Source organism: Pleurodeles waltl, chromosome 11, assembly GCF_031143425.1.
Source record: "Pleurodeles waltl isolate 20211129_DDA chromosome 11, aPleWal1.hap1.20221129, whole genome shotgun sequence".
NCBI classification, from domain to species: domain Eukaryota; kingdom Metazoa; phylum Chordata; class Amphibia; order Caudata; family Salamandridae; genus Pleurodeles; species Pleurodeles waltl.
This window is the reverse complement of record NC_090450.1, coordinates 369840941-369864516: the sequence shown is the minus strand read 5'-3', so window position 1 is coordinate 369864516 and position 23576 is coordinate 369840941. Positions and strand designations below refer to the sequence as shown.

Here is a 23576-nt window from a genome sequence, read left to right as displayed (position 1 = left end):
ACGTCTTCTGCGGAGTAGGCTGGCATGAAGGCGATGGGGCCGGCCGGGAAGGAGACAACATAGACGTCGAATGACGTGGCGATGGCGTCGGCTGACGCGATGATGGAGCCACAGACCCAGCTGGTGAAGATCTTCCACGAGGAGACGTCCTCAGCGCCGATCCGACACCTTCAGCAGGGCAAAACAGCATAAACGGAGCCACCTTAAACGGCGCCGGGAAGCCCAAGTCAAACGCCAATGGCCTGTGGGACCCACTGGTGCACCAGCAGGAGGAATGGACTGGAAAACGGCATACATTGCATTTAAAAATGCTGCCGGATGCGCTCCTGGAGCCGGGAAAACAGGATATTGCTGTTTTTGAGCTCCTGCAACGCCGGTGAAAACTGAGGGCTATGAGGACTCACCTCATAGACCGCCGGCGCCGGAGATATCTCCGGACTCCTGGGCTGAGTCGTCACAGTAGGGCTCACTCCCATGTACTTCGGCGTCGAGTAGGAGACCTCGACCTCGATCGGCTCCGCTCAGACGGGCGCCGAGAGTCATGACGGCGTTGTGAATCATGGTGACCCCGCTTCTTATACTTTTTTGGCGAAGCATGGGACGAAACCCTCTTATGGCCCTTCTTCTTGGCTTTCGCCATGAAAAGCTTAGCCTCTCGTTCTTTTGGAGCCTTAGGGTTCATGCTCTGGCACGACCTACACTCCTTGACGTCGTGCTCAGAGCAAAGACACCAGATACAATCCAAATGTGGATCGGTTACCGACATCCGACCTCCACATTCTTTACAGGGCTTAAAACCCGATCTCTTTGGGGGAGACATTGTAACCACCAAAACGCAACAGTAATCAACGAGCCAGGAAAGAAAAAACGTTAGCGTCGAAGGCACGGAAAAAAAAGAAACTGACGTCAGCATGCCGACGAGGACCTCTTATTGGCATGGTGACGTCAGACGGAGTCATGTGGAGCCGTGCTATTATGACGTCCTCGTCGACGTGGACAGCTAGGAAGAAGACTTTCCGTCGGATGCTGGAGCAACGACGAATTCATAAGGTGAGGAATCCACAGGTAGTTGTATCCATCAGAATGGGATATATTTGTATGGGTGACTGAGAGCCTGATGGGTGACTGAGTACCTGCGTCATATGTACTTTTGGCACATGATCTACCTTTCACTATATGTGGCACTGTTACATGTATAACACAAACATACAATCATTTTATTAAATGGGAGAAATTTAAAATGCAGAAAAGTGACCTGCACAAATATTCATAATATGGAACATTTTTCTGTACTTTAAATTTCTCTCATTTAAAAAAGTGGATGTATTTTTCAGTTACACTTATGGCACAGTGTCTACTGGCCATTGAGATCAAAAGAACTGTTGTTTGCAAAACTTTGAAATGGGAGAAAACTAAAATGAAGAGTTAAATTAACCATTAAGGTAACTTTGAGTTTTTATTTCTCCTATTTAAAAGCATTCAGGAACATGTTTCTTCACAGACCCAATACTGAGCTGACAAGGAGTTTTATTTAAAAGTGAAATACCTCAGAGTGTCATTTGTTCACCTCTGTGCCGCAATCCCAGCCTCGGCCATAAATTCGACTGAGCACTGCTAATTGCCAGGCTCTGCTAACTGCAGCCTGATCATAATAATGTAAAGTAAACACAGTCTTCCCTTAGCTTTAAAAATAATTTATGACTTTATACGTATTTAAAAATGAACCCAAGGCTGTGAGTTACTCTGAAGGTGTCTGGGAGCTACTGGTAGCGCATGCTTGACTGGTTGGAGACACCTGGAATGAAACATCACTTTCATAGCCTGAATAGCCTAAACTCGCTGCTCAGGAGGATAAGCCCGTAAAAGCACTTTGTACTGAATAGCTCCAATAAAAGGGAGCATTTGAGGAGTCAGTTGTGACTTCAGCACGTTGATAGTGAACTCCCTTGAATGCAGGACTTTTACCATACTCTGGTGGTGGGAGATGACATCCGGGGGCGCGCCTGCCTTCTACAGCCAGTCATCATGATAGGGAAAGACTGGGACCCCCCGATCTCTGCAAATGAGCCGCAACCACCGTTATCACCTTGGTGAACACCCAAGGGGCACTGGTAAGGCCGAAGGGTAGCATGGTGAATTGAAAGTGTTTACGGCCTACCTTGACCCGCAGGTAACATCTGTAGGCATGTAGGATTGAGATGTGGAAATATGCATCCTGCAGGTGCAACGCCTCATACAAGTTGCCTTGGTCTAGGGCAGACAAAACCTGAACGAAAGTGAGCATCTTGGATTTCTTCTTTTTGAGGCAGAAGCTAACTGTTCAGAGGTCTAGAATATGGCAAAGATCTTTGTTCTTTTTGGGAATCAGGAAGTAGTGCGAATAACAACCACTGCCTACTTCTGATATCGAAACCCTCTCTGTATCTCCCTTGGCCAAGAGAGCCGTAACTTTCTAACATAGTAAGGATAGAAGATCCTCTATCAGTTGCTCCTGTGTTGCTGGCATAGGGGGAGGGGAAGATTTGAAGGGGAGACAGTAGCCCCGCCCAATGATCTGCAAGGCCCATTTGTCCAATGTAATGGACTGCCACTGGAAGTGATGATGGATTCTTCCTCCAACTGGGCACCCTTGGTCTTGTAGGGCTTAGAGGCTTGTAGGAAAGTACCATCTTGCCTGCCATGTTACTCCCATATTTCACTGTATATATGTTGTTTTAATTGTATGTGTCACTGGGACCCTGCCAGCCAGGGCCCCAGTGCTCATAAGTGTGCCCTGTACGTGTTACCTGTGTGATGACTAACTGGCTCACTGAGGCTCTGCTAACTAGAACCTCAGTGGTTATGCTCTCTCATTTCTTTCCAAATTGTCACTAACAGGCTAGTGACCAATTTCACCAATTTACATTGGCATACTGGAACACCCTTATAATTCCCTAGTATATGGTACTGAGGTACCCAGTGTATTGGGGTTCCAGGAGATCCCTATGGGCTACAGCATTTCTTTTGCCACCCATAGGGAGCTCTGACAATTCTTACACAGGCCTGCCACTGCAGCCTGAGTGAAATAACGTCCACGTTATTTCACAGCCATTTACCACTGCACTTAAGTAAATTATAGGTCACCTATATGTCTAACCTTTACCTGGTAAAGGTTGGGTGCTAAGTTACTTAGTGTATGGGCACCCTGGCACTAGCCAAGGTGCCCCCACATTGTTCAGGGCAAATTCCCCGGACTTTGTGAGTGCGGGGACACCATTACACACGTGCACTATACGTATGTCACGACATATGTATAGCGTCACAATGGTAACTCCGAAAATGGCCATGTAACATGTTTAAGATCATGGAATTGTCACCCCAATGCCATTCTGGCATTGGGGAGACAATTACATGATCCCCCGAGTCTCTAGCACAGACCAGGGTACTGCCAAACTACCATTCCCAGGGTTTCACTGCAGCTGCTGCTGCTGCCAACCCCTCAGACAGGTTTCTGCCCTCCTGGGGTCAAGCCAGGCTTGGCCCAGGAAGGCAGAACAAAGGACCTCCTCAGAGAGAGGGTGTTACACCCTCTCCCCTTTGGAAAAAGGTGTCAGGGCTGGGGAGGAGTAGCCTCCCCCAGCCTCTGGAAATGCTTTGATGGGCACAGATGGTGCCCATCTCTGCATAAGCCAGTCTACACCGGTTCAGGGATCCCCCAGCCCTGCTCTGGCGCGAACCTGGACAAAGGAAAGGGGAGTGAACAATCCACTGACCTGCACCTCCCCTAGGAGGTGCCCAGAGCTCCTCAAGTGTGCTCCAGACCTCTGCCATCTTGGAAACAGAGGTGCTCCCAGCAGGGAGGTCAACTCTGGCTATTCACAGGGTCGCAATTGCCGGGGAGTCCTCCCTGTAGTGGTGTTTCTCCGCAGGTCGAGCCGGGGGCGTCATGTGCAGAGTGGAAAGTCTCACGCTTCCGGCGGGAAACGTGGAGTCCTTTTAAAGTTGTTTCTTTGTTGCAAGTTTTTGTTTCTTTGGAACAGGGCCGCTGTCCTCGGGAGTTCTTAGTCCTTTTAGATGTAGGGTAGTGCTCTGAGGCATCAGAGGTCGCTGGACCTTGGGGAGCGCGTGGCTATTGCAATTTCTCTTGAAGTGGGGAGACAGGCGGGTAGGCCTGGGGCCAAAGCAGTTGGTGTCTCCGTCTTCTCTGCAGGGCTTCAGGTCAGCAGTCCTTCTTCGTCTTAGGTTGCAGGAATCTAGTTTCCTAGGTTCTGGGGAGCCCCTAAATACTGAATTTAGGGGTGTGTTTAGGTCTGGGAGGGCAGAAGCCAATGGCTACTGTCCTTGAGGGTGGCTACACCCTCTTTGTGCCTCCTCCCTGAGGGGAGGGGGGGCACATCCCTATTCCTATTGGGGGAATCCTCCAAAATCAAGATGGAGGATTTCTAAAGGTAGGGGTCACCTCAGCTCAGGACACCTTAGGGGCTGTCCTGACTGGTGGGTGACTCCTCCTTGTTTTTCTCATTATCTCCCCTGGACTTGCTGCCAAAAGTGGGGCGGGCATCTACACTAGCTGGAGTGCCCTGGGGCATTGTAACACGAAGCCTGAGCCTTTGAGGCTCACTGCTAGGTGTTACAGTTCCTACAGGGGGGAGGTGTGAAGCACCTCCACCCAGAGCAGGCTTTTGTTTCTGTCCTCAGAGAGCACAAAGGCCCTCACCACAAGGGGTCAGAGACTCGTCTCTCAGCAGAAGGCTGGCACAGATCAGTCAGTCCTGCACTGAACAATTGTGTAAAATACAGGGGGCATCTCTAAGATGCCCTCTGTGTGCATTTTTTAATAAATCCAACACTGGCATCAATGTGGGTTTATTATTCTGAGAAGTTTGATACCAAACTTCCCAGTATTCAGTGTAGGCATTATGGAGCTGTGTAGTTTGTTTTTGACAGACTCCCAGACCATATACTCTTATGGCTACCCTGCACTTACAATGTCTAAGGTTTTGCCTAGACACTGCAGGGGCATAGTGCTCATGCACCTATGCACTCACCTGTGATATAGTGCACCCTGCCTTAGGGCTGTAAGGCCTGCTAGAGGGGTGACCTACCTATGCCACAGGCAGTGTGAGGTTGGCATGGCACCCTGAGGGGAGTGCCATGTCGACTTAGTCATTTTCTGCCCACCAGCACACACAAGCTGGCAAGCAGTGTGTCTGTGCTGAGTGAGGGGTCCCTAGGGTGGCATAAGACATGCTGCAACTCTTAGAGACCTTCCCTGGCATCAGGGCCCTTGGTACCAGGGGTACCAGTTACAAGGGACTTACCTGGGTGCCAGGGTTGTGCCAATTGTGGAGACAATGGTACATTTTAGGTGAAAGAACACTGGTGCTGGGGCCTGGTTAGCAGGGTACCAGCACACTTCTCAGTCAAGTCAGCATCAGTATCAGGCAAAAAGTGGGTGGTAATTGCAACAGGGAGCCATTTCCTTACACCTACCATTCTTCCCCTAAACCTGGCTACTCAGAAAAAAGTGCAGACAACAACCTAGGACCAAAGGGCCCTGTCGGCGCTGTCGAGCGACGGCATTCCGAGTCACTGGGGATTAGAATGGGACTGGAACCACCAGCAGGTGCTGCCAGCAGCATCAGCACCAGGACCAGCACCGGAGAAGGTGGCATTGGCACGACGGGCACCTCTGTGGATCCATGATCGGATCCACAGGAGCCCATTGAAGTGGAGGCTAAAGTGGCAGGAGCGGAACCCGGAAGGGCCCTCTCTAGCCCCACGGGCCCGAAGGCAAGCTGGTGGGCAGCCCACTGAAATACATGGCACATGGCCTCAACAAACTCCCTTACCTGAGCAGGAGCTGCTTCAGCTCCCCGAAATGGAAGCAGGCTTGAAGTCAAACCTGGCAATGGCTCAGCTGAACCCTTACTGGAACGCTGATGTTCTGAGTCATCGCATCAGCCGATGGATGAGAAGTCAAAGTATGCTTTGACTTCTTGTGCTGCTTATACCTCCTCCCAGAGTGTCTCGATGACCCTGAATGGGACAAAGAGGACTTAAGGCTCCTAGAGCGGTTCTGCAACCTTCTCCTCAATTGGGACCGTTACTTCCACGGAGTCACGCTAAGTAGCGTTGAATGCCGGGCTGCAAGCATCTTTAGGGACCACTCCCTCAAAGCATACGGTGCCATGGCCCAGCAATCCGAACATGACTTAGAGTTATGGGTGCTCTCCAGGCACCACAAACAGACCAAATGGGGGTCTGTTACCAACACGGAGCAGTAACAGGGGCCACACATCTTAAAACCTACCTTCCTTGAACATATCCTTGAAACACTTTGCAAAATATCTGAAAAAAATTCAAAAAAACCTGTCAAAAAGAGACAGAGAGACAGCTCTTCCCCAGAAGGCACTAATTGGTGCAGAAAGAAAAAAAATTACATCTATGCACCTGCTTAGCACCTCTATATGTGACTGTGACGTCACAATGCCAACGACGCTGTCTCGCACCAAGATGATGACACCCAGGGGTACTGCTCATGCAACAATCTTCCAGATCCAGTCTGAGGCCTGTGAAATTCAAAGGTACGGAATCTGCACCTGCATGTCTCTATCAGATGTTACAATGCAAAAACAAACTTGTGGATGGCCAGTCAATTGTTCCCATGTGGATGGCCAGTCAATTGTTGAATGAAGAAAAGGGAACCTTTTTCTTTCTTTAGTAAGACCCTCACCCACTCTAGTAGTGGCATGCTTCATCATCGGGTCTCATCCTGACCCCTAAAGGCCAGGATGGGCTCAACCGTATTCCAGGGAGCACTTTTGATATTCTTGTGACCAGGGTGTCTGGAAAAATTATAATAACAACAATAATACCTCAGGCAGACCTGGGTATCCCTTTATTGGTGGTCTCTGTGGGTATAGATTGAAATGTATCTTAATGGGGGTTTGGCAAATAATGGTTTTATGACCCTAACATAACTGTCAACACGCTTCAGTCACGATTTTATGGCCTCTCTGGTCCAGGGCTTTCGTCTGGATATTTCACCATTAATTGACCTGGTAATAAATACACTCACATTTGTCTATGTGTATCTAGGGTATTCAATGCTAAATTGCATGCAAGGAGAGCAATTTTACTCGCCTTATTGTAGGATCATGGTTCCCGAACGAAGAAAGAAAGCAATGCATGCTTAATATCACTAATCAAAGTACACATTAAATGGTAATGTCAGGTTTTCTCTTTGGCTTACCGTCCAGGCCAGAGAGAAAAGGCGTGCGGCCTCGGTTCTTGTAGGTCCAGCTCTGGCCGAGGTAAGGGTGACCCCTTCCGGTACCCACGGGGCTGTTGACAGTTATATGCCACTACAGTCCGTGCCCTCCAGAAGGAGTCCCAGAGGAAAAACCCCATAGGGGAAAAAACCTCCAGACAGGAACTCCCTGGAAGAAAAGGAAGACACAAGAAGAATCAGAATCTTGATGCCAGGAAAAACACAGGAAGAACAGGAAAAAACAGGAGCCAAAACTGGATTCCAAGAAGACCAGCTGGAGCGTGACCACCACAGGAGCAGTGTTGTAATGCAAAGAGAAGAGAATTCAATCCCCTTATATACCCCTAGATAGGAAGTGACAAACAGGATGATGAAAAACGTGATCTTGAATTGGGAAGGGGTAATAGGACTGGATAGGAAAACACCATAGTGAGAAGGGAAGCAGATGCGTGCAGGGAACCAGAAAAGAGAAAGGTATGCTGGGGAAAACAGGAAAAAATGGCTACCCGAAGAAGAGAAGAAGGAGAAAGCCAGGTAGTGGGCACCAGGTGAGTGGAAGGCCGAGGACGGAGGCCCGCACGCCTTCAATATTAATATGCGTGCTGCACACAATGCGCAGCAAGAACCGAAGCCCAATTCTGGGCTCCCGTCCCCGCCGCAGCAGAGAGGACCACGCGAGGCCAGAAGAAAGGGGCGCGGTGGGCCCTCTGGCCCGTAAAATGGACTGCGGCCTCCGCCGCGGCCCGACCAGGCGGCGCTGGTGGGGGACCCGCAACGCAACAGGTAACCACCATGCAGAGAGGAATCAGAAGTAGTCCTTGTCTGCTTCCCAGGGTGTGTGTTTGATGGTATTGATGACCATCTTCTCAATAGTGCCACACCAGGCATAGTTGTTTATAACTGGTGTCAGGCTCATTTGAGTCATCCCACGCTATCACACATCATGTGTTTCACTCAGCGCATTTCACATATTGCAGGTTACAGAAATTTTGTGCTCTTTACTTGTTATGCCTTAATTGCAAACCATGTCTCATTAGTGAGATAACATGCAGAATATCATCCAGCATCCATACAATCACTTACCCCTTTCAGGATTTCGGTCCTACTTCTCTGGAAGCGGGGAAGCATGCCCCTGTAGTCACAAACTGGTAATATTAGGCATACCAGAGGTAAAAGCGGGAACAAACATTTAAAACAAGTTTAAAATATTTAGTAATGAAGAAAAACAGGGAAATGTGCATAGCACCCGACATCGTGGGAACAAAGACCACTACTCACGACATCAAGTGTTGCATGCCTCACAACCACCTAACTTAGTATCTGCACTCTTCCGGCTCCTTTTAGTTCGGTATGCAGGCAAGCTGGCTACAGAAACAGTTTCTGGTGGTTTCTGGAGCTGGCTGTAGTATATCTGTGATGATGCTGAGCTTTATTGCTACATCACAAGAGTGCAGGTGGACTCATGGGAAATAGAGCTGCACTACAGGGAAAAATGGCGTCATGTGAGGATGTGAATAACACAATGCTGTGCGGCAGCAGTATTGAGAATAGCTTTCCAGGTGGAAAAAGTGAAATTTCACTATTAAAAAAAAGGAAGACAGAAGATGGTGAGACTAGTATACCCATGGGGCCAATGATAATCCAGGACTGCTGAGTGACAGTGATGTAAAAAGTGACTATGAGTCAGAAAGTTGTGTAGGTATTCTCTGGACATCATGCAAGTGGCAATTTTTGTAGCCCATTTAGATAGTCTTGTCTTGTTAATGTATACATGAATAAATTAGAAAATGTGTGGGTGTTCAAGGTGAAATAGGAATAGTTTGTATTCTTTCCAAAGAGCCAGGTGGGGAAAAAAGTCTGAGAGGGGATAGGTGGTGACAGGTACTCCACTACACTGTCTGCTATCCATACTAATGAAAGGAATTCAATTGGTTCCAAGGGATCTTCTTAATGAGGCCGGTCTTGTGTGTCTTCAATTTGTACACCCAGTATTGTTGTTCTTCTGGAAGTGACTTTGTGATATCCATGTGTTGTGGCATTTTTTCTTTAGTTGTCCAGCACATCTCATTTTCGCTGTGACTTTCTCAAGGTAGTGGGCTGTTAGCTACATGGATGCCTTCTTGCAGTGGATGGTACTCTGTGTTCCCAAATCCTGTTCTTTATTTTCATGCCCGTCATACCTTTATATTGTAGCCTGCAAGGCATTCGATAAGGAAGATCATGTTCTCCGAATTACATTTGGTGTGGGTCCGCTTTTCCCAGGGGATGGATAAACCCAGGTCCAATGTCTTGGTTTATTTAGTCTGGGGGAAAATGGCACACTGGTTGCATGGGAGGTGGTTAGTTACAGATGGGAAGTTCTACGGGGTATTGGGTGTTGGCAGCTCGTGCCATTTGGGTCTGGTATGGACCAAAATGTCCCTGACATGCAGGGAGGCCATGCTGGAGGCAAACATGCTTACCATTGAAGTCCATGCCGTTGGAGGGAGATCTTGCCCTGAACAGTGAAGTAGTTCTCCGTCAAGGCCAGCTTGGCCAGTCTAATAATCCGGTTCGAGGGGCAACACCCAATGCAACGTCTGACTCTGTAGTAGGCTGGTGATCACCCTTAAACTTTCCTCCTATACATGGAGCCTTCACACCAAGGCAAAACATACTGCCTGTGTTTGGGTCATATTCCAACTTGTTCAGGATGTTAAGAAGGTGTCCAGTGTCTTTAATGTATGACCTGTTTTTTGTAACCAGAGGGGTAAGAACCAGTCAGTGAACTGGCATAGAGGCTCCAAAACGGAGGGCCTGATTTATACTTTTTAGCACCGCATTTGCATCACTGTTTGACTCAAAAGCAGTGCAAACTTACAAAATTCAAATATATTTTGTACGTTTGCGCCACTTTGCATAAAAAAATGACACAAATGCAGCGCTAAAAAATATATAAATCAGGCCCTGAGTCTATATCCGAGAGGATTGGTCTGCCAGGGGGTGGTATTCTTCCCTTGTGTATTTTGGGAAGGTTGTAGGAATTGGGTACCCTTGGTTTTGTAGTGGTGAGGAATTCTACTTCTTTCTAGGGGATCCATTTGTTCTCTTTGGCTTCTTTTTCCAATACCATAATCTTCTCCTGCAGTCTTTTTGTGGGGTCTCCCCTCACTACCTCATAGTTACTCTTGTCATCACTCAGTAGAGTCAGACACGCCTCTCTGTGGCCTCTCTTCTTCATTTTGAATCACTATCACACTACCCTTGCCAGCTGGTTTTACAATGAGATGGATTTTCTTACTCATCGATTCAAAGGTGTTCCTCTCCCTATTCAATAGGTTCCGATATCCTCTCCAGAGGTCTAATGGTTCTACATTTTTTATGATGGCGTCATCGAAGGTGAGGATCACATGGGGTACTGATGTCAGAGGTGAGCTGAAGTAGAACTTCCTGTGTAGGTCAGTGTGACCTTCATTTGTGTCTAGCATTGGGGTATTTTTTAAAAAGGCCTTGACTCCAATCTTCCTAAAAAATCAGTTAGTTTGCATCCTAATCTGAATTTGTCCATGTATGTAGTAGAAACAAAGGCCAACCCTCATTCAAGTTTGTGATTTCTTTGTTCATGAGGGTTTCATTGGTTAGGTTTACCTTCGTGTCTACTGGCCCCTTGGGTTTGATTCAGATTCCCTCGTATTACTCTGTGTCTGTATGTCTTCTTGTCCCGAGGTGTCTCCCTACAGCTGTACACTGCATAACTATGTCTACAACAAATAGGTGAGAGGCCCAGCAGAGCCAGCCCTACTGGAAAAGAAGGGGAGAACTTTGAGTGAACTAAACCAAGAGATACACTCTCACCCTCAAAGACAAACATGGGGTATCCCTTGCCTATCTGGAGTAACTCCTATCCCACATGGATGCCCACTCATTTGTTTAATGAAGAAAAAGGAATCTCTCTTTCTTTAGCAAGATCCCACCCACTCTAGTAGTGGCATTCTTCATCACCTGGTCTTATCCTGGCCCCTAAAACCCAGGATGGGCTCAACCGTTTTACAGGGACCCCTTTCGTATTCTTGTGACTGGGGTGTCTATAAGATAAAAATACCTCAGACATACCTAGGCATCCCTTAATTGGTAGTCTGTGTGGGTATAGAATAAAACTTATTTGAAAGTGGCTTAAGTATATAATGGTCCTATGACCCTAACATAACCGTCAACATGTTTCACTCCTTATTCTATGGCTTCTCTGGTCCAGTGCTTTTGTCAGGATGTTTAAGTGTCAATTGCTCTGGTATTGCATACATTCTCACTTTTCTATTTGTATCTAGGGCACGCAATGCTGAATTGCATAGAAGGAGAGCAATTTCACTTGCCCTGTTGTAGGGTCTCCTTTCCTGAAAGAAGCAGAAGAGCAATGCATCATTGACATCACTAATCAAAGTATGTATTAAGTGGGAACCACAATGTGGAGAGGAACAGGAAGTAGTCCTAGGTGTATACATTGTTTGCAGGGGAACTCGTAGGTACCAAAATGACATAAAAAACCTCCAGAGTCAACCCTCAATCTCTAAACATAAAGGTGAAGATTATTGTGATGCCCACGCGCAGAACCCTGCTCTGTTGCTGCAACAGCAGATCTTCACGGCAGGGCAGCCTAATAGGAGGACAGATGTTCATGCCCAGAACCTCTGGATACCATACTCACCGATCCCTTTTGGGGGTCACTAGGATTAATTGGGCCCCATCGGTCCTGAACCTGCAGCAGTAGATGTATCAGTGGAAAGACATACAAGAGCTATGAGTTCCACTCTAGGGGGAATGCATCTCCTGGTGAGAGACGCCTTGGAAACTCCAACACACAGAACTGCTGAAAATTGACATTTTAATGGTGGCAAATAGAAAGAGCTGAGGTTCTTCCCCATCAAGGAAGAGACCCTGCACTACCTACAGGTCTAACAGCCACTCGTACCCAGCTAGATGTTGACACCTGAGCTTGTCTGCACTGGCATTCAAAGATCTTGCCAGGTCATTCACCACCAGGCAAATTCGTTAATGATTTAGCCACTCCAATGGGTGCAGGGCCTTTAAGCACAGGGTTTATGGCTCCAGCCACCCCAGTTTGTTGCAATTCCACATGGCAGTGGTGTTGTCTATTAGCACCTGTACTTGGCCCCCATTGATGGATGGAAGGAAGGCTTTCAACGCCTAGTGGATTGCTTCCAGCTCCAGAAGGTTGATATGGAGCTAGAACCAGAGACCAGAGACCTCTGATTTCCACCTCTCACAGGTGGCCGCCCCAACCCAGAAGTGACTCATTGGTCACCACTGTCATCTCTGGGCAGAGTACGGCGAGGGTTCCAGTAAGCACCAGTGCAAATCTTTTTCACTCTCCTCCAAAATCTAGACATGGTCGGAGAAGTCCCCTTGATGTTGGGCCTACTGAGACTTCAGGTCCCACTGCAGAGCCCACACATGCCATCTGGTGTGCTGTACCAGCAGGATGCAGAAGGCCATCAGTCACAAAAGCATCAGAGTCAATCTCACTGAAATCCAGGACAAAGGATGAAAGATCAGGATCATTGCCTAAATGTCCTGGTCACTCCTTTCTGGGTAAAATGCATGGACCCACACGGTGCACAGAATTGCTCGGATGCAGAAGAGTGTCTGTGAAAGAGTCAGGTGTGATTTTGGCACATTGATAGTGAACCCTAAAGATGACAGGAGGCTCACTACAGTCTGGAGGTGGTTGATGACTGCCTTGGGCAAGCCCGCATTCAACAGCCAGTCATCGAGGTGGGGGAAGACTGGGCCCTGTAACCTCTGAAGTAAGCTGCTACTTTCACTTTTGTGAACACTTGAGAGGCACTGGTGAGACCAAAGGGGAACAGCAAGCTGCCCCTGTCACACCACAAACTGAAGGTGGCGCCAGCTTCTGGCTATAGATGTGCTGAGATACAACAATCAGGAGGATTCCATTCGGACAAATTATTATGAAGTAGCACTAAATTTAACAGGCTTAAAGCCAAATGCAGCTGTGCCTCCGGTATCTGCCACTCTGCTCAGTCTGCATCTGTGCCCTGCTGACTGGCAGGTTGAAGGCAGTTAAACAAAAATCAGCAGTCCATATTGGCCACCAAGTGCAGGAAAGGAAGTAAGGAAGTAAGATAACTAACTACAGGCCTTTGCACCTGATTTAGAGTTGGTAGATGGGCTACTCTGTCATTAATGTGGCAGAGAACCCTGTTTGGCAAACTCTCGGTCCCCCCGTATTGTAAGTCAGGCAGACCATCAAGCTTCTTAGCTGTGAATTTTGTTATTTGAACTTGTGGAATTCCTCTGAACTACCTGTTCCAGAAGGATGTTCCATCATCCTTATGCTCTGCCGGGCGGCTTCAGTCCCTAATTCCGGCTAGATGTGGGCCTGTTGATAACAAAAAGCCAGGGATCATGTAGACTCGATCTGTGATGAAATGCCGGCACATGTGTTTGGGGGCACAGTCACCCCTGTGCTTTCTGGCTTGAGCTCCATGGACTCTATGGTTCTGCCTGTCACCAAGTATTCTGTTGACTCTGCCTCACACCCATCATCCTGGTCCTCTTACTGATTCCATCCAGAGGTTGGGTGACTATTGTAAAGGAGGACTGTACTCACTCTGTGCAATCTGTAAACTGATGAGGGCAGCAAGAGGGTTGGTTGTGCTCTTACAGGTAGGTATTATAGATTTAAACTGCACTATTTGTCCCTAAAGGCTATTTCACAAGCTTGCACACTATATTCCAGCTAGTACCAGGGGGCATTGGTTACTAAAGCCCAGATGCACATAATGCAAACAGGCACCAATATGTGCCCGTCTGTCCTCAGCCACAGCCCAGACGAAGCAGGACAAAGAAACAGCCCATCTATAACTGTCAATAGTCAGGCCATCATGTTTCCTTCATGTGTTTGGAGTCAACCTCACTGGAAATGTTAGTATAAATATGTGCGCTCAGAATTAAATTCTGCTAAACACTGTTTTCCACACTGCTATACTGCCTCACAGACAGTTACAGATCTGGAACTAGAAAGGTAAAAGTCACCATGGCCCCTATGACGGGTTGGCCAATTTTTTGAAAAAATTATCACAAGGATAAAAAATGACACCAAGGTGTTAGAAGATAAGTATTGTATCCAATTAATACCTATCTCAGATTTGTGTGGAATACCAAGCAGTTTGTGGTGCTTACCATGCGGGATCTGCATTGTCTTGAATTGTACCTCACTGATTAGGGTTAGGTTTGACCTGCTGACAATTATCACAAAAATCATAATTCTAATATGTGTTGTAGTAAGTGTGACTGCACATGTTGGAATTTATCTCTCTGCTTGGTGTGTAGGCAGTGTCTTTGTCCCTGGAATAATCTTCTCAAAGAACTATCTGCTCAAGCTCCCTTTTCACATTTCAGGAAATAACCCTACTTAAGAAGGTTGGTAAACTATTGTGAAGTATTATGGGTCCACAGGACAATGCGGAATACATACAAAATCATTAAAACCGCTCATGAGAAAAGGTGATTTCAGGTTGGTATAGCAACTGAGCATGCACTGGCATTTTGTGAATTGAGTACCTAAAGCACAAGTTTAGGATGAGACCTAATGCAGTGTTAATTGACCACTAAACCACATTTAGAGTTTGCCATCTAAATTATCCAGCCCAGAGTCTATATAAGAGCACTCCACCAGCAATACCCCTCACATTCTGTGAGGAATAACAGCAAAGATACGTGCCAATAACACTAATTAATATTTATTATATCAGCAGAGTTGAAGGTTTAAATACATTTTAAGATATTGTCAATGTACATGTGTGTGGAGTTAGATATGGTAAGTTATTGATACAGCGCTCATTAATATGTTTGTAGCACAATATTTAGTACCCAATATTCTATTACCGTAAAGGTCTTACACCCAAGTCTTATGGGAATATGAAAGACAAACCTCAGGAATGTATGGACTACATTTCTGTTCCATATTTTATTGTGCCCTTCAATCTATCTGAATGATAGCATTTCATGTAAAATGTAAACTTCGCACTTATATAGCGCACTACTCACCCATTATGGTATTAAGGTGCTGTATGTATACCGCTGTGGAACCCCTCCTGGCTTTTCCCTGTGAGGCACCCACTCCTGGGCAACCCCCAGGGTGAAGCCAGGCATCCAAGTGCTGTCAGGGCCATTGTAGAGATTAAGCAAGCTATTGCCCAGAGTTACAGAGTGGGACCCATTAATTAAATTAGGCACCGAGGCAAGAATTATCTGGTCCAAGGGAATTGAGCTCAAGACCCACGAGGCAGGAATTGAGCCCTGGTCCAGGGCCAGATCTCTGCATCAGGGTCTGCCGCTGTAACCACTGTGCCACACTTGGCCACAAGAAAGGTAAAGAGCAACTATAAAGAGTTCCTTTATAATTCTATATATTCTATCAGATGTATTTGTAAGCATATTCCCTAACCAGCCAGCTGTGGCTTCAAAAGCAAGTATTGTATTATTCTACCATAAAATTGACAAAAGTGAAGATTATGTTACCTGCCATGGGGATGTTGAACTCCAAAACCTACTTACAATGTTCACAGCCTCGCTTTAGGATAACAAACCTTTGATAGTAACAGAGAAACACAGAGACAGAAATATTATAAATGTAATGTAAAGTTTATTTAAATCAAGACCAACTTCGTGCACACTTTGAAGGGATACAATACAAATATTTGTCTACTTTTAACATAGTTATTTCATTTTGCTAGCAAGCTTTGCTTAAAACTGTAAAGACAATAAAGCATCAAAATCATGTTTTAATCTAATTGTAAATGCACTTAAGTTGTTCTGTTCCTTTTTGCCAATTACTAGATTTTATTTTATGAAACATTAAATCAAAGTTTTATATATTTTTATGTTGATGTTTTTTACAGTCTCACCGAATTGCCTTTCACAAATGTTAGGTTGAATTATCGCTAAGCACTTACGTTAGCAAACATGTAAAGAATGTTTTTGTTATTTTCAAAATAGTTGGGTTAACAAACTTTGGGCCTGATTTAGAACTGTATATATATGTATATTCACATGTGCAAGATCCATGAACTGAAAGAGTTTGAAACATGCATAATTAAGCAACTGTTTTGAAAAATTATTCAAAATAATGCTTAAACACACAAAATGTTGCAGAGGATTAAAAAATGCCACAAAAAGTTGTGGGTCAGGGGAACTCTCAAATATATTTTGATAACCTTACCCTAGTTCTTCTTGAATGGGATAAATCTGGTATATTGTCTTTAAATTTGCGTTCTAGGATCTCGCACGGTGAAGAGATATTCTACCTTTTATGACTATAAGAAGGAATCCGGTGAAGATAATTCTATGTTAAGCTGGTATTTTATGGACTTACAAAGATAATGTTTCCAAAATGTATGGCGATTTGGAGGAAATATTTATTTCTTATATAGTGAGATCACCCACCATAATCAGAATTATTGAGAAAGGTTAGGGTACAGCCTACATAATCATTACAGTTGATAGGCTATATGTTATTTTGGGGACTATAAGTCTCAATGACATCAGGACCATTGTTTCATCTAATTACATGGTGAAACCCTAACATTTTGATCCCCCAGAGCTCTGTCCTCCCATCAACTAACCTACACATACACAAAAAAATTTTTAATTTCAAAAGGTCTTCCTATTTATTTTAGTTAAATATCAGTAAATTAAACTTGCTTGAAAGTTCCAGTTTAGTGAAATTCGGATAAAGATAAGTAAATTAAGGTACCTATTTATGTTTATTTTAACATTCCTAAATAGAATTACAAGTATTGACTTGCTTTGAAAACAGCAGAAATATATTTAGAAAGATTTCGTAGAGTACTAAAATCACACTTTATTTACTATATTTTTTAGTTATTTGTTATGTTCTTAAGAATGGTGAGGAAGCGCTCAGCAAACACCCCCTTCAAATATACATTTTTCCTACCATCCCTGAATTTGAAGGTGGATAGCATGTAGCGCTGCTTTTCCTGCTTCTTGGGTTTTTATATTCTTAACTTTTTATTCCTATTACTCTATTCTATTAGTGACCTAATGCATACAGAAGGAAATACTATTAAAAACTATTGTAAACTAAACATTAACTAAATGCATAATACAGAAACGAAAATATATCTATTCGTATATGTTGAAAATCTGATTCCTCTGATCACTGAGGCATTTAACAAATTCTCCACTGCTGATGACAACCATCTATAGCCTGTTGAAGAAAAAAAACACAAGAGGTACATATAATTAGATCGAGAGATAGAAACCACAAAATGACCTGAAAACACTTAAACACAAAGTAATGTTAAGTGACACACATTATATGAACAATTATAGACTGGTTACACATTCTGGGTTTTAATGAGTCCACTATATTGATGTACCATGTCTATGACAGCATAGTCCACCCAATAAAATAATAAATGCATTTTCTCCAATGTATGAATTGGAGACAGAGCATAGATGAGAGATATAAAATGCAACTCTGTCTTTCACTGAAGATGAGCCCAGCTTGCCTTTTAGGATTGCAGTAAACATTTTCACTAGGGGCAGGGGACTGACACCAGTTTGCCTCCTCCAAAAAGGTGCTTTTGATCCTGACATCCTTGATGTGGTTTTACCCAAACTTTTTTGTTGTACAGCCTTCTGTTTTTGCTCACTTTTTTAGTTGGAGTAAAAATTTTGCATACTTTACCACTGCTAACCTGTGCTATGGTGCTTGTTCTCTCTCCTTTAAATATTATAACATTGGCTTACATCCAATTGACATATTTAATTTACTTGGATGTCCCTAGTAAATTGGTAATATATTCACCCAGGGCCAGTAAATTAAAAGGTACTAGTGGGTTTGCAGCACTGATTGTACCACCCACTTAAGTAGTTCTTAAAACAGGTCTCAGGCCTGCCATTGTAGCCTGTGGGTGCAATTTAAAACTTCCTTTTCAACTTGGCAAAATATAACTCTTGCCAGGCGCAACCCTCCCCTCTGTTTTATTACATGGAAGACACCTCTATGGTAGATCCTAAATAGCCCAGAGGGCAGGTTGCAATATACTTGAAAGTTTTGACATGTACTTTTAGATTTTACATGTTTTGATAGTCAAATAACTGTTTTGAGGCCTACCTCTCTTTAAGGATAACATTAGATCAACTTATTACATTTAATAAGAGATAACTAACAATTGGCAGCAGGTAGGAATATCAAACTTGGCTTCTAAAGAATTGTAATTAAAAGTCCACTTTAATAGTAAAGTTTCATTTTTAGCCACAATACTTAAAATGTCACTTTTTCAAAATTTGGCATTTTCTTGGCCTATCCATTTGGTGGCAGAAGCCTGTCCCTGGGTCACAGCTAATGACTAGTTGCAACTGGCATTTGGTCCCTGCGTATTGCTCCCTGAGAGTGAGACGAAGAGAAGATATGTATTGGTAGGATAGGCCACTCTGGGTTGATGAAAGGGAAGAACTGTTACCTATCAGGCTTGCACATTAAAAAGGCTCTGCTGGAGCATTTTCAGAAAGGTTCGGACACTGGTCTTTTGTGAACCAAGGCAAGCTGGGGGCATGGTAAGGAGGAAGGGAATGCCTTACCCCTTGGGGTGGGGGGCGGGAGGGTGGAAACCTCCAAATCCTTCTCCTACTTCAAAATGGGCACCAGGTAAAAATATTGGACTGTTAGACCCAGCTCTTCAGTACACATCTGGACCTATGGGGGAACTCAGAAGGAGGCCTGTTGTGTTGCTCTGCAACAGGGACTTCCGATCTACTGCCCTTCTGCCTGCACGAAGGACTTGACCTGCTTCTTGAACCCATGACCACCAAGTTGGAAAGTTGGCTGTCCTCCTGACCACCGCCTCAGGGAGAGAAGGCTCCAGCCACTTTGAACACAGCACCTGGACGTTGCCTGCTGTGAGTGATACCCTCCCAAGTGGTGCCTCCTGAGTTCTGGACCATTGGAAGTGAGCCTGAAGGTGCTCTGTCACCCCAGCTTTGCTCTCAATGGAACAGACACATTGCCTTTGGAAATGTCTGCATCAGAGCCGGTGAGTGAAGCATCATTGGTGCTGGTCCTCAGATTGTAAGCCCCTCTTCGATTGCATCCTTGACGCCAATGCAGGACTCTGCATCAGAAGCCCCGCAGCGCAACATATTGTCAACGCAGGCCCTCACATCACAAACCCCCTGGTCAATAGCCCCCTTAATGATGATGGAGGTCCTCGCCTTGAAGCTCCTTGGAAGAGGCGATGCTCGATGCGTCTATATACCAGGACCTCACATCGCTTCGGCTGCGCTATGCATCCACGGCACAAGGCCTCGCAACGCTCTGCACCCAGGAATTAAGCTACTTTGTTTTGCAGGCATAACTGGGTCCCTGTAGCTGGCCCACGCTCCATTTCAGTTGGCCTGAACATATGACTTTGTCCCAGCCAGGTACGATCAGATAACCACAGTTTGGTTCAGTGATTTTTGGTGCTAAATTCACTAAAATCTTTACAATTGCATATCTCCAGTTCTACTGATTGGATTTTTGTTATTTTGATCTTAAATTGTTTATTAAGTTTTACTCTATTTGTTTAATTTGTGTGGGATTTTTCTTGTATTTGACTTTATTACTGTTTGATGTGCTGCATAAATACTTTACACGTTGCCTCTAAGTTAAGTCTGACTGCTCTTGTGCGAAGCTACCAGATGGTTGAGCACAGGTTAATTTGGGTTTTGTCTGTGACTTCACCCTGACAAAGATTGTGGTTACTGCTTGAGTAGGGTTTCACCCCCCTAAACCAGTAACCCAATTTGGTGCATTGAATATTCACCATTCTTGGTTGGTGTCTCAAAGAGCCACTATGCTTTTGTGTCCAGATAAGTAATATGGCAGCATCTTTGTCTAAGAGACCTAATCAGGCAGGTCTTCTAAGTTGTTGTGTAAGTTGAAACCCTTGGTAATGCTTTTGATATTCAGTCTCCTCTGGCGGCATGACAGAACGAAGTCCACCGCTAGACTGCTAGTACAGGCGGGCTCGACCAACCAAATCACTGGATGGGATTTGATACTGCTTACATCGGAGCCTGACCCGGACAGGCGGCCACCCTGAAGGACTGCTGGTCAGGGCTTGTGTCCTGGGGCTGCTCGGGCAGTTGGCGCACAGAGCTTGGAGTCAATACACTGGTCATGGCCATCGGTCCGAACTCAGACTTCTTATGGCTGAGGGCGGCCCTCTCACACAGAGAAACGTATTGCACATATCAGGCCAACTCACCCATACTTCACGTCAATGTACATGGATACCCGAGATCACAGTGCACTCCAAATGCTCACATATTTAATGACAAAAGGTTGCTTTCTTTAGTGTTGCCAGACTACTAAATGTCTCAAAATATTGACTTCCCATTGTATATTAACAAACTTCAATAAAGACCAATTGGAAAAGTACTCTTTTGTTAGTCAGTCTGTAATCCTAAACAAATCACTGTCGCTTCATCAGGCTCTCCGTCTATAGGAATGGCTGGAAATAGCTGTTTGATTGCATGTTACCCTGTTACCCAGTCTCACCCACAACCTTCTAGGTAGCTAGACATGACAGTCTTGCTTGCTGAGGAGGGGATATACCTTATAATGTACCTAGCAAGACTTAAAGCCCCCTACGCTTTAGGTGGATCAGTAGCAGTAAAGGCTAAGGCCCTCATTACAACCCTGGCGGTCGTTGGAGAAGTGGCAGTAATACCGCAAACAAGCCGGCGGTAAAACAATTGGGATTACAAGCATGGCGGTGACAGCCATGCAAAATGCCACTTCTCCACTCTGACCGCCAGGGTGGTAATGACCGCTTGGCTGGAGACTTCGGTCTCCAGCCCGGCGGCCGTTACTACATTGCCGGCAGCATCACGACCCCGCATACCGCCCTGGAGTTCTTGGGGTTCTGTATCGCCACAAAATCCATGGTGGTAGGCACTATCAGTGCCAGGGAATTCGTTCCCTGGCACTGACAGGGGCCTTCCCCACCCTTCTCCCCCTCCCCAGGGTCCTCCCCCCAAACCCACGACCCCCATGCCACCCCCCAAAGGTGGTTGGACCCCCCTCTTCACCCCCCCAACATTGACACACATACCCCCTACACGCACACTTACACTACAACTACACATACACACACACATACACAAAGACATGCACACATTTTCCAAACACACAACACCCCCCACATGCATACACACACTCACACACACCCTCTACACACTCACACGCACACCCTCATGCACGCACACAACACACAACACCCCCCACCCCCTCCCCTAATAGACGATCACCTTACCTGGTCTGGTGATCCTCCGGGAGGGAACGGGATCCATGGGGGCTGCTCCCCCGCCAGCTCCCCGTCACCTGAACACCGCCACACCAAATCATGGGACGTGATTCGGTGGGCGGTGTTCTGATGACGTGGCGGTGGAGGTGGAGCAGCCTCCACTTCCCCGCTGACCACCAGTATGGCTGCTGGCGGCTCTCTGTCCGAAAAAGGGTGGAGGGCTGCCAGCAGTCATGATACACTGTGCGGAAAACCACCTGCACTGGCGGTCTTCAGCACGGCGGTACCTCGGCGGTCTTGCTTAAAGACCGCCAAGGTTGAAATGAGGCTCTAAGTCATTAATCCTGTGTTAATGCACAAGATAGTACTTCAAAGTGTGGTTCTCTTGTTGCTCAGAAGTTTCCTTTTTAGTGGTTCACTGAAGCAGACTTTTCTGATGTTTAATTAGCCAACAAGATATGACAATTTCTCAATAGCTGCTTCATCCACTGGGTCACAGGGTTCATGCTAACCAAGAGGAGTTAAATCCACGTGTATGACCCCTGTAGAAGGCTGTTCTCTGTTTGATCAAGATAAAGAAACCATAGACTAAAATATATGAAGGGAAGTCTGCAAAGTCAGGCTCAGTTGGGACCACTTCTGAGAAAATGCTTCTTGCTTTTTTGCTTACCTGTCAAAGTACACAAGCCCTAGCACATTAAGCACCACAAGGTTAACAAGTATCTGTGTGCCTTTTGACATAGCAATAGCAGGATCAGGGGGTCATGGTGCAGAGAAAGGAACCTCAGTAACAAAATAGGACTAAAGTAGACACAGTTGCCTGTGGTGCCACAATTGGGCTATCACAAAGATGATGCTGCACATCTGCACAGGTTCCACACACAAACCAAGCAGTTATTGAAAAATAAGAGCTTGCGACACAACAGGTTTTTTCGAGCAGGTATGACATGGTGAGGCTAGTACCTGCAGAATTTATGATCTTCTTAGAGGAGTGGTACAGGAACAGCGCTGATGCACGAAACCGCAAAATGGGAAATCCATCATTTTCACTTGATGGTTTGTGTGAAACGGTCAGAAACTGATTGGGTATCACTCACATCTACAGCTCATGGATAAATCATTCCAGGGTGGAAATCAAGAAAGGTACGCACCTGAAGGCACCACTACCAATTAACACCTATTTCTTCTTGTGGAAACAACAACAAAAGAATCTGTAAAGCGAAAAAGAAAAGTATGACTTAGATAAAACCCAGTGTGTCACTTAACTGTACTCGTCATGGGTGACATGTATTAACTAGAGGTCTTAAAACTTAAAAAGTCTATAATACACAGCCCCTTTATAAAAATGAACCTATTTATTTTTAGCAGATGCTTCTTATGTGCACAGACCACAGCACAATGAGTGGTAGTATATTTGTGTTTGCTGGTGTGTGTATGACCTCCTAGTGGAGCTCAGTGGATAAATAAAAATACACCCCCTTTTCTTAAGGACTCAAGGTATCCAACATTCAATCAATGCCGTCCATCAACAAAATGACCCACCTTCACTGCCATTCCGTATGTACATTTACATAGCATACATGACTGTTTGTCCTGCACAGCACAACTCAACCACCATATTCCATGTGTTGTCCTAAAGTAGCTACCCAGAAAGTAACTCCGTTATTTCCACTCTTGAGATACTACGAACATCACTGCTGTGAGAGGTCCTGCTAAAGCTCAATAAGTATACAAGAAAACACGGAGCCTGATTCACAAAGGTAAACAAACTTTTGTGTAAATTACATGTTTTGGTAGTCACGAACTACAAGTTAATTCTAAATTTAGGACTGCGGAGGATCCGCAGTCAGAGCAGAGAACTCCACACATAAAAATATATGCCTGGCCTATTAGTAAGTTTACAACTGCAGAAACTCAACAGTTGGGGGGGGGAAGCTCTGCACATAAAAAGATAGGCCTATGCTCAATTTTTATGTGTGAAGTTCTCT

The 23576-nt window shown here is 45.4% G+C and overlaps 1 protein-coding gene across 1 annotated transcript in view; it reads right to left on the bottom strand.

Moving 5' to 3' along the window:
• Positions 1-466: 466 nt before the first annotated feature.
• LOC138265103 (uncharacterized) overlaps positions 467-23576 on the bottom strand; it is a 30345-nt gene continuing 7235 nt past the window's right edge. Inside the window, exons 3-4 of the mRNA XM_069212644.1 lie at positions 906-1026; positions 467-805 (exon numbers count right to left, since the gene is read on the bottom strand). Coding sequence (XP_069068745.1) covers positions 467-805; positions 906-1026 — 460 coding nt within the window. The remainder of the gene's footprint in view (positions 806-905; positions 1027-23576) is intronic.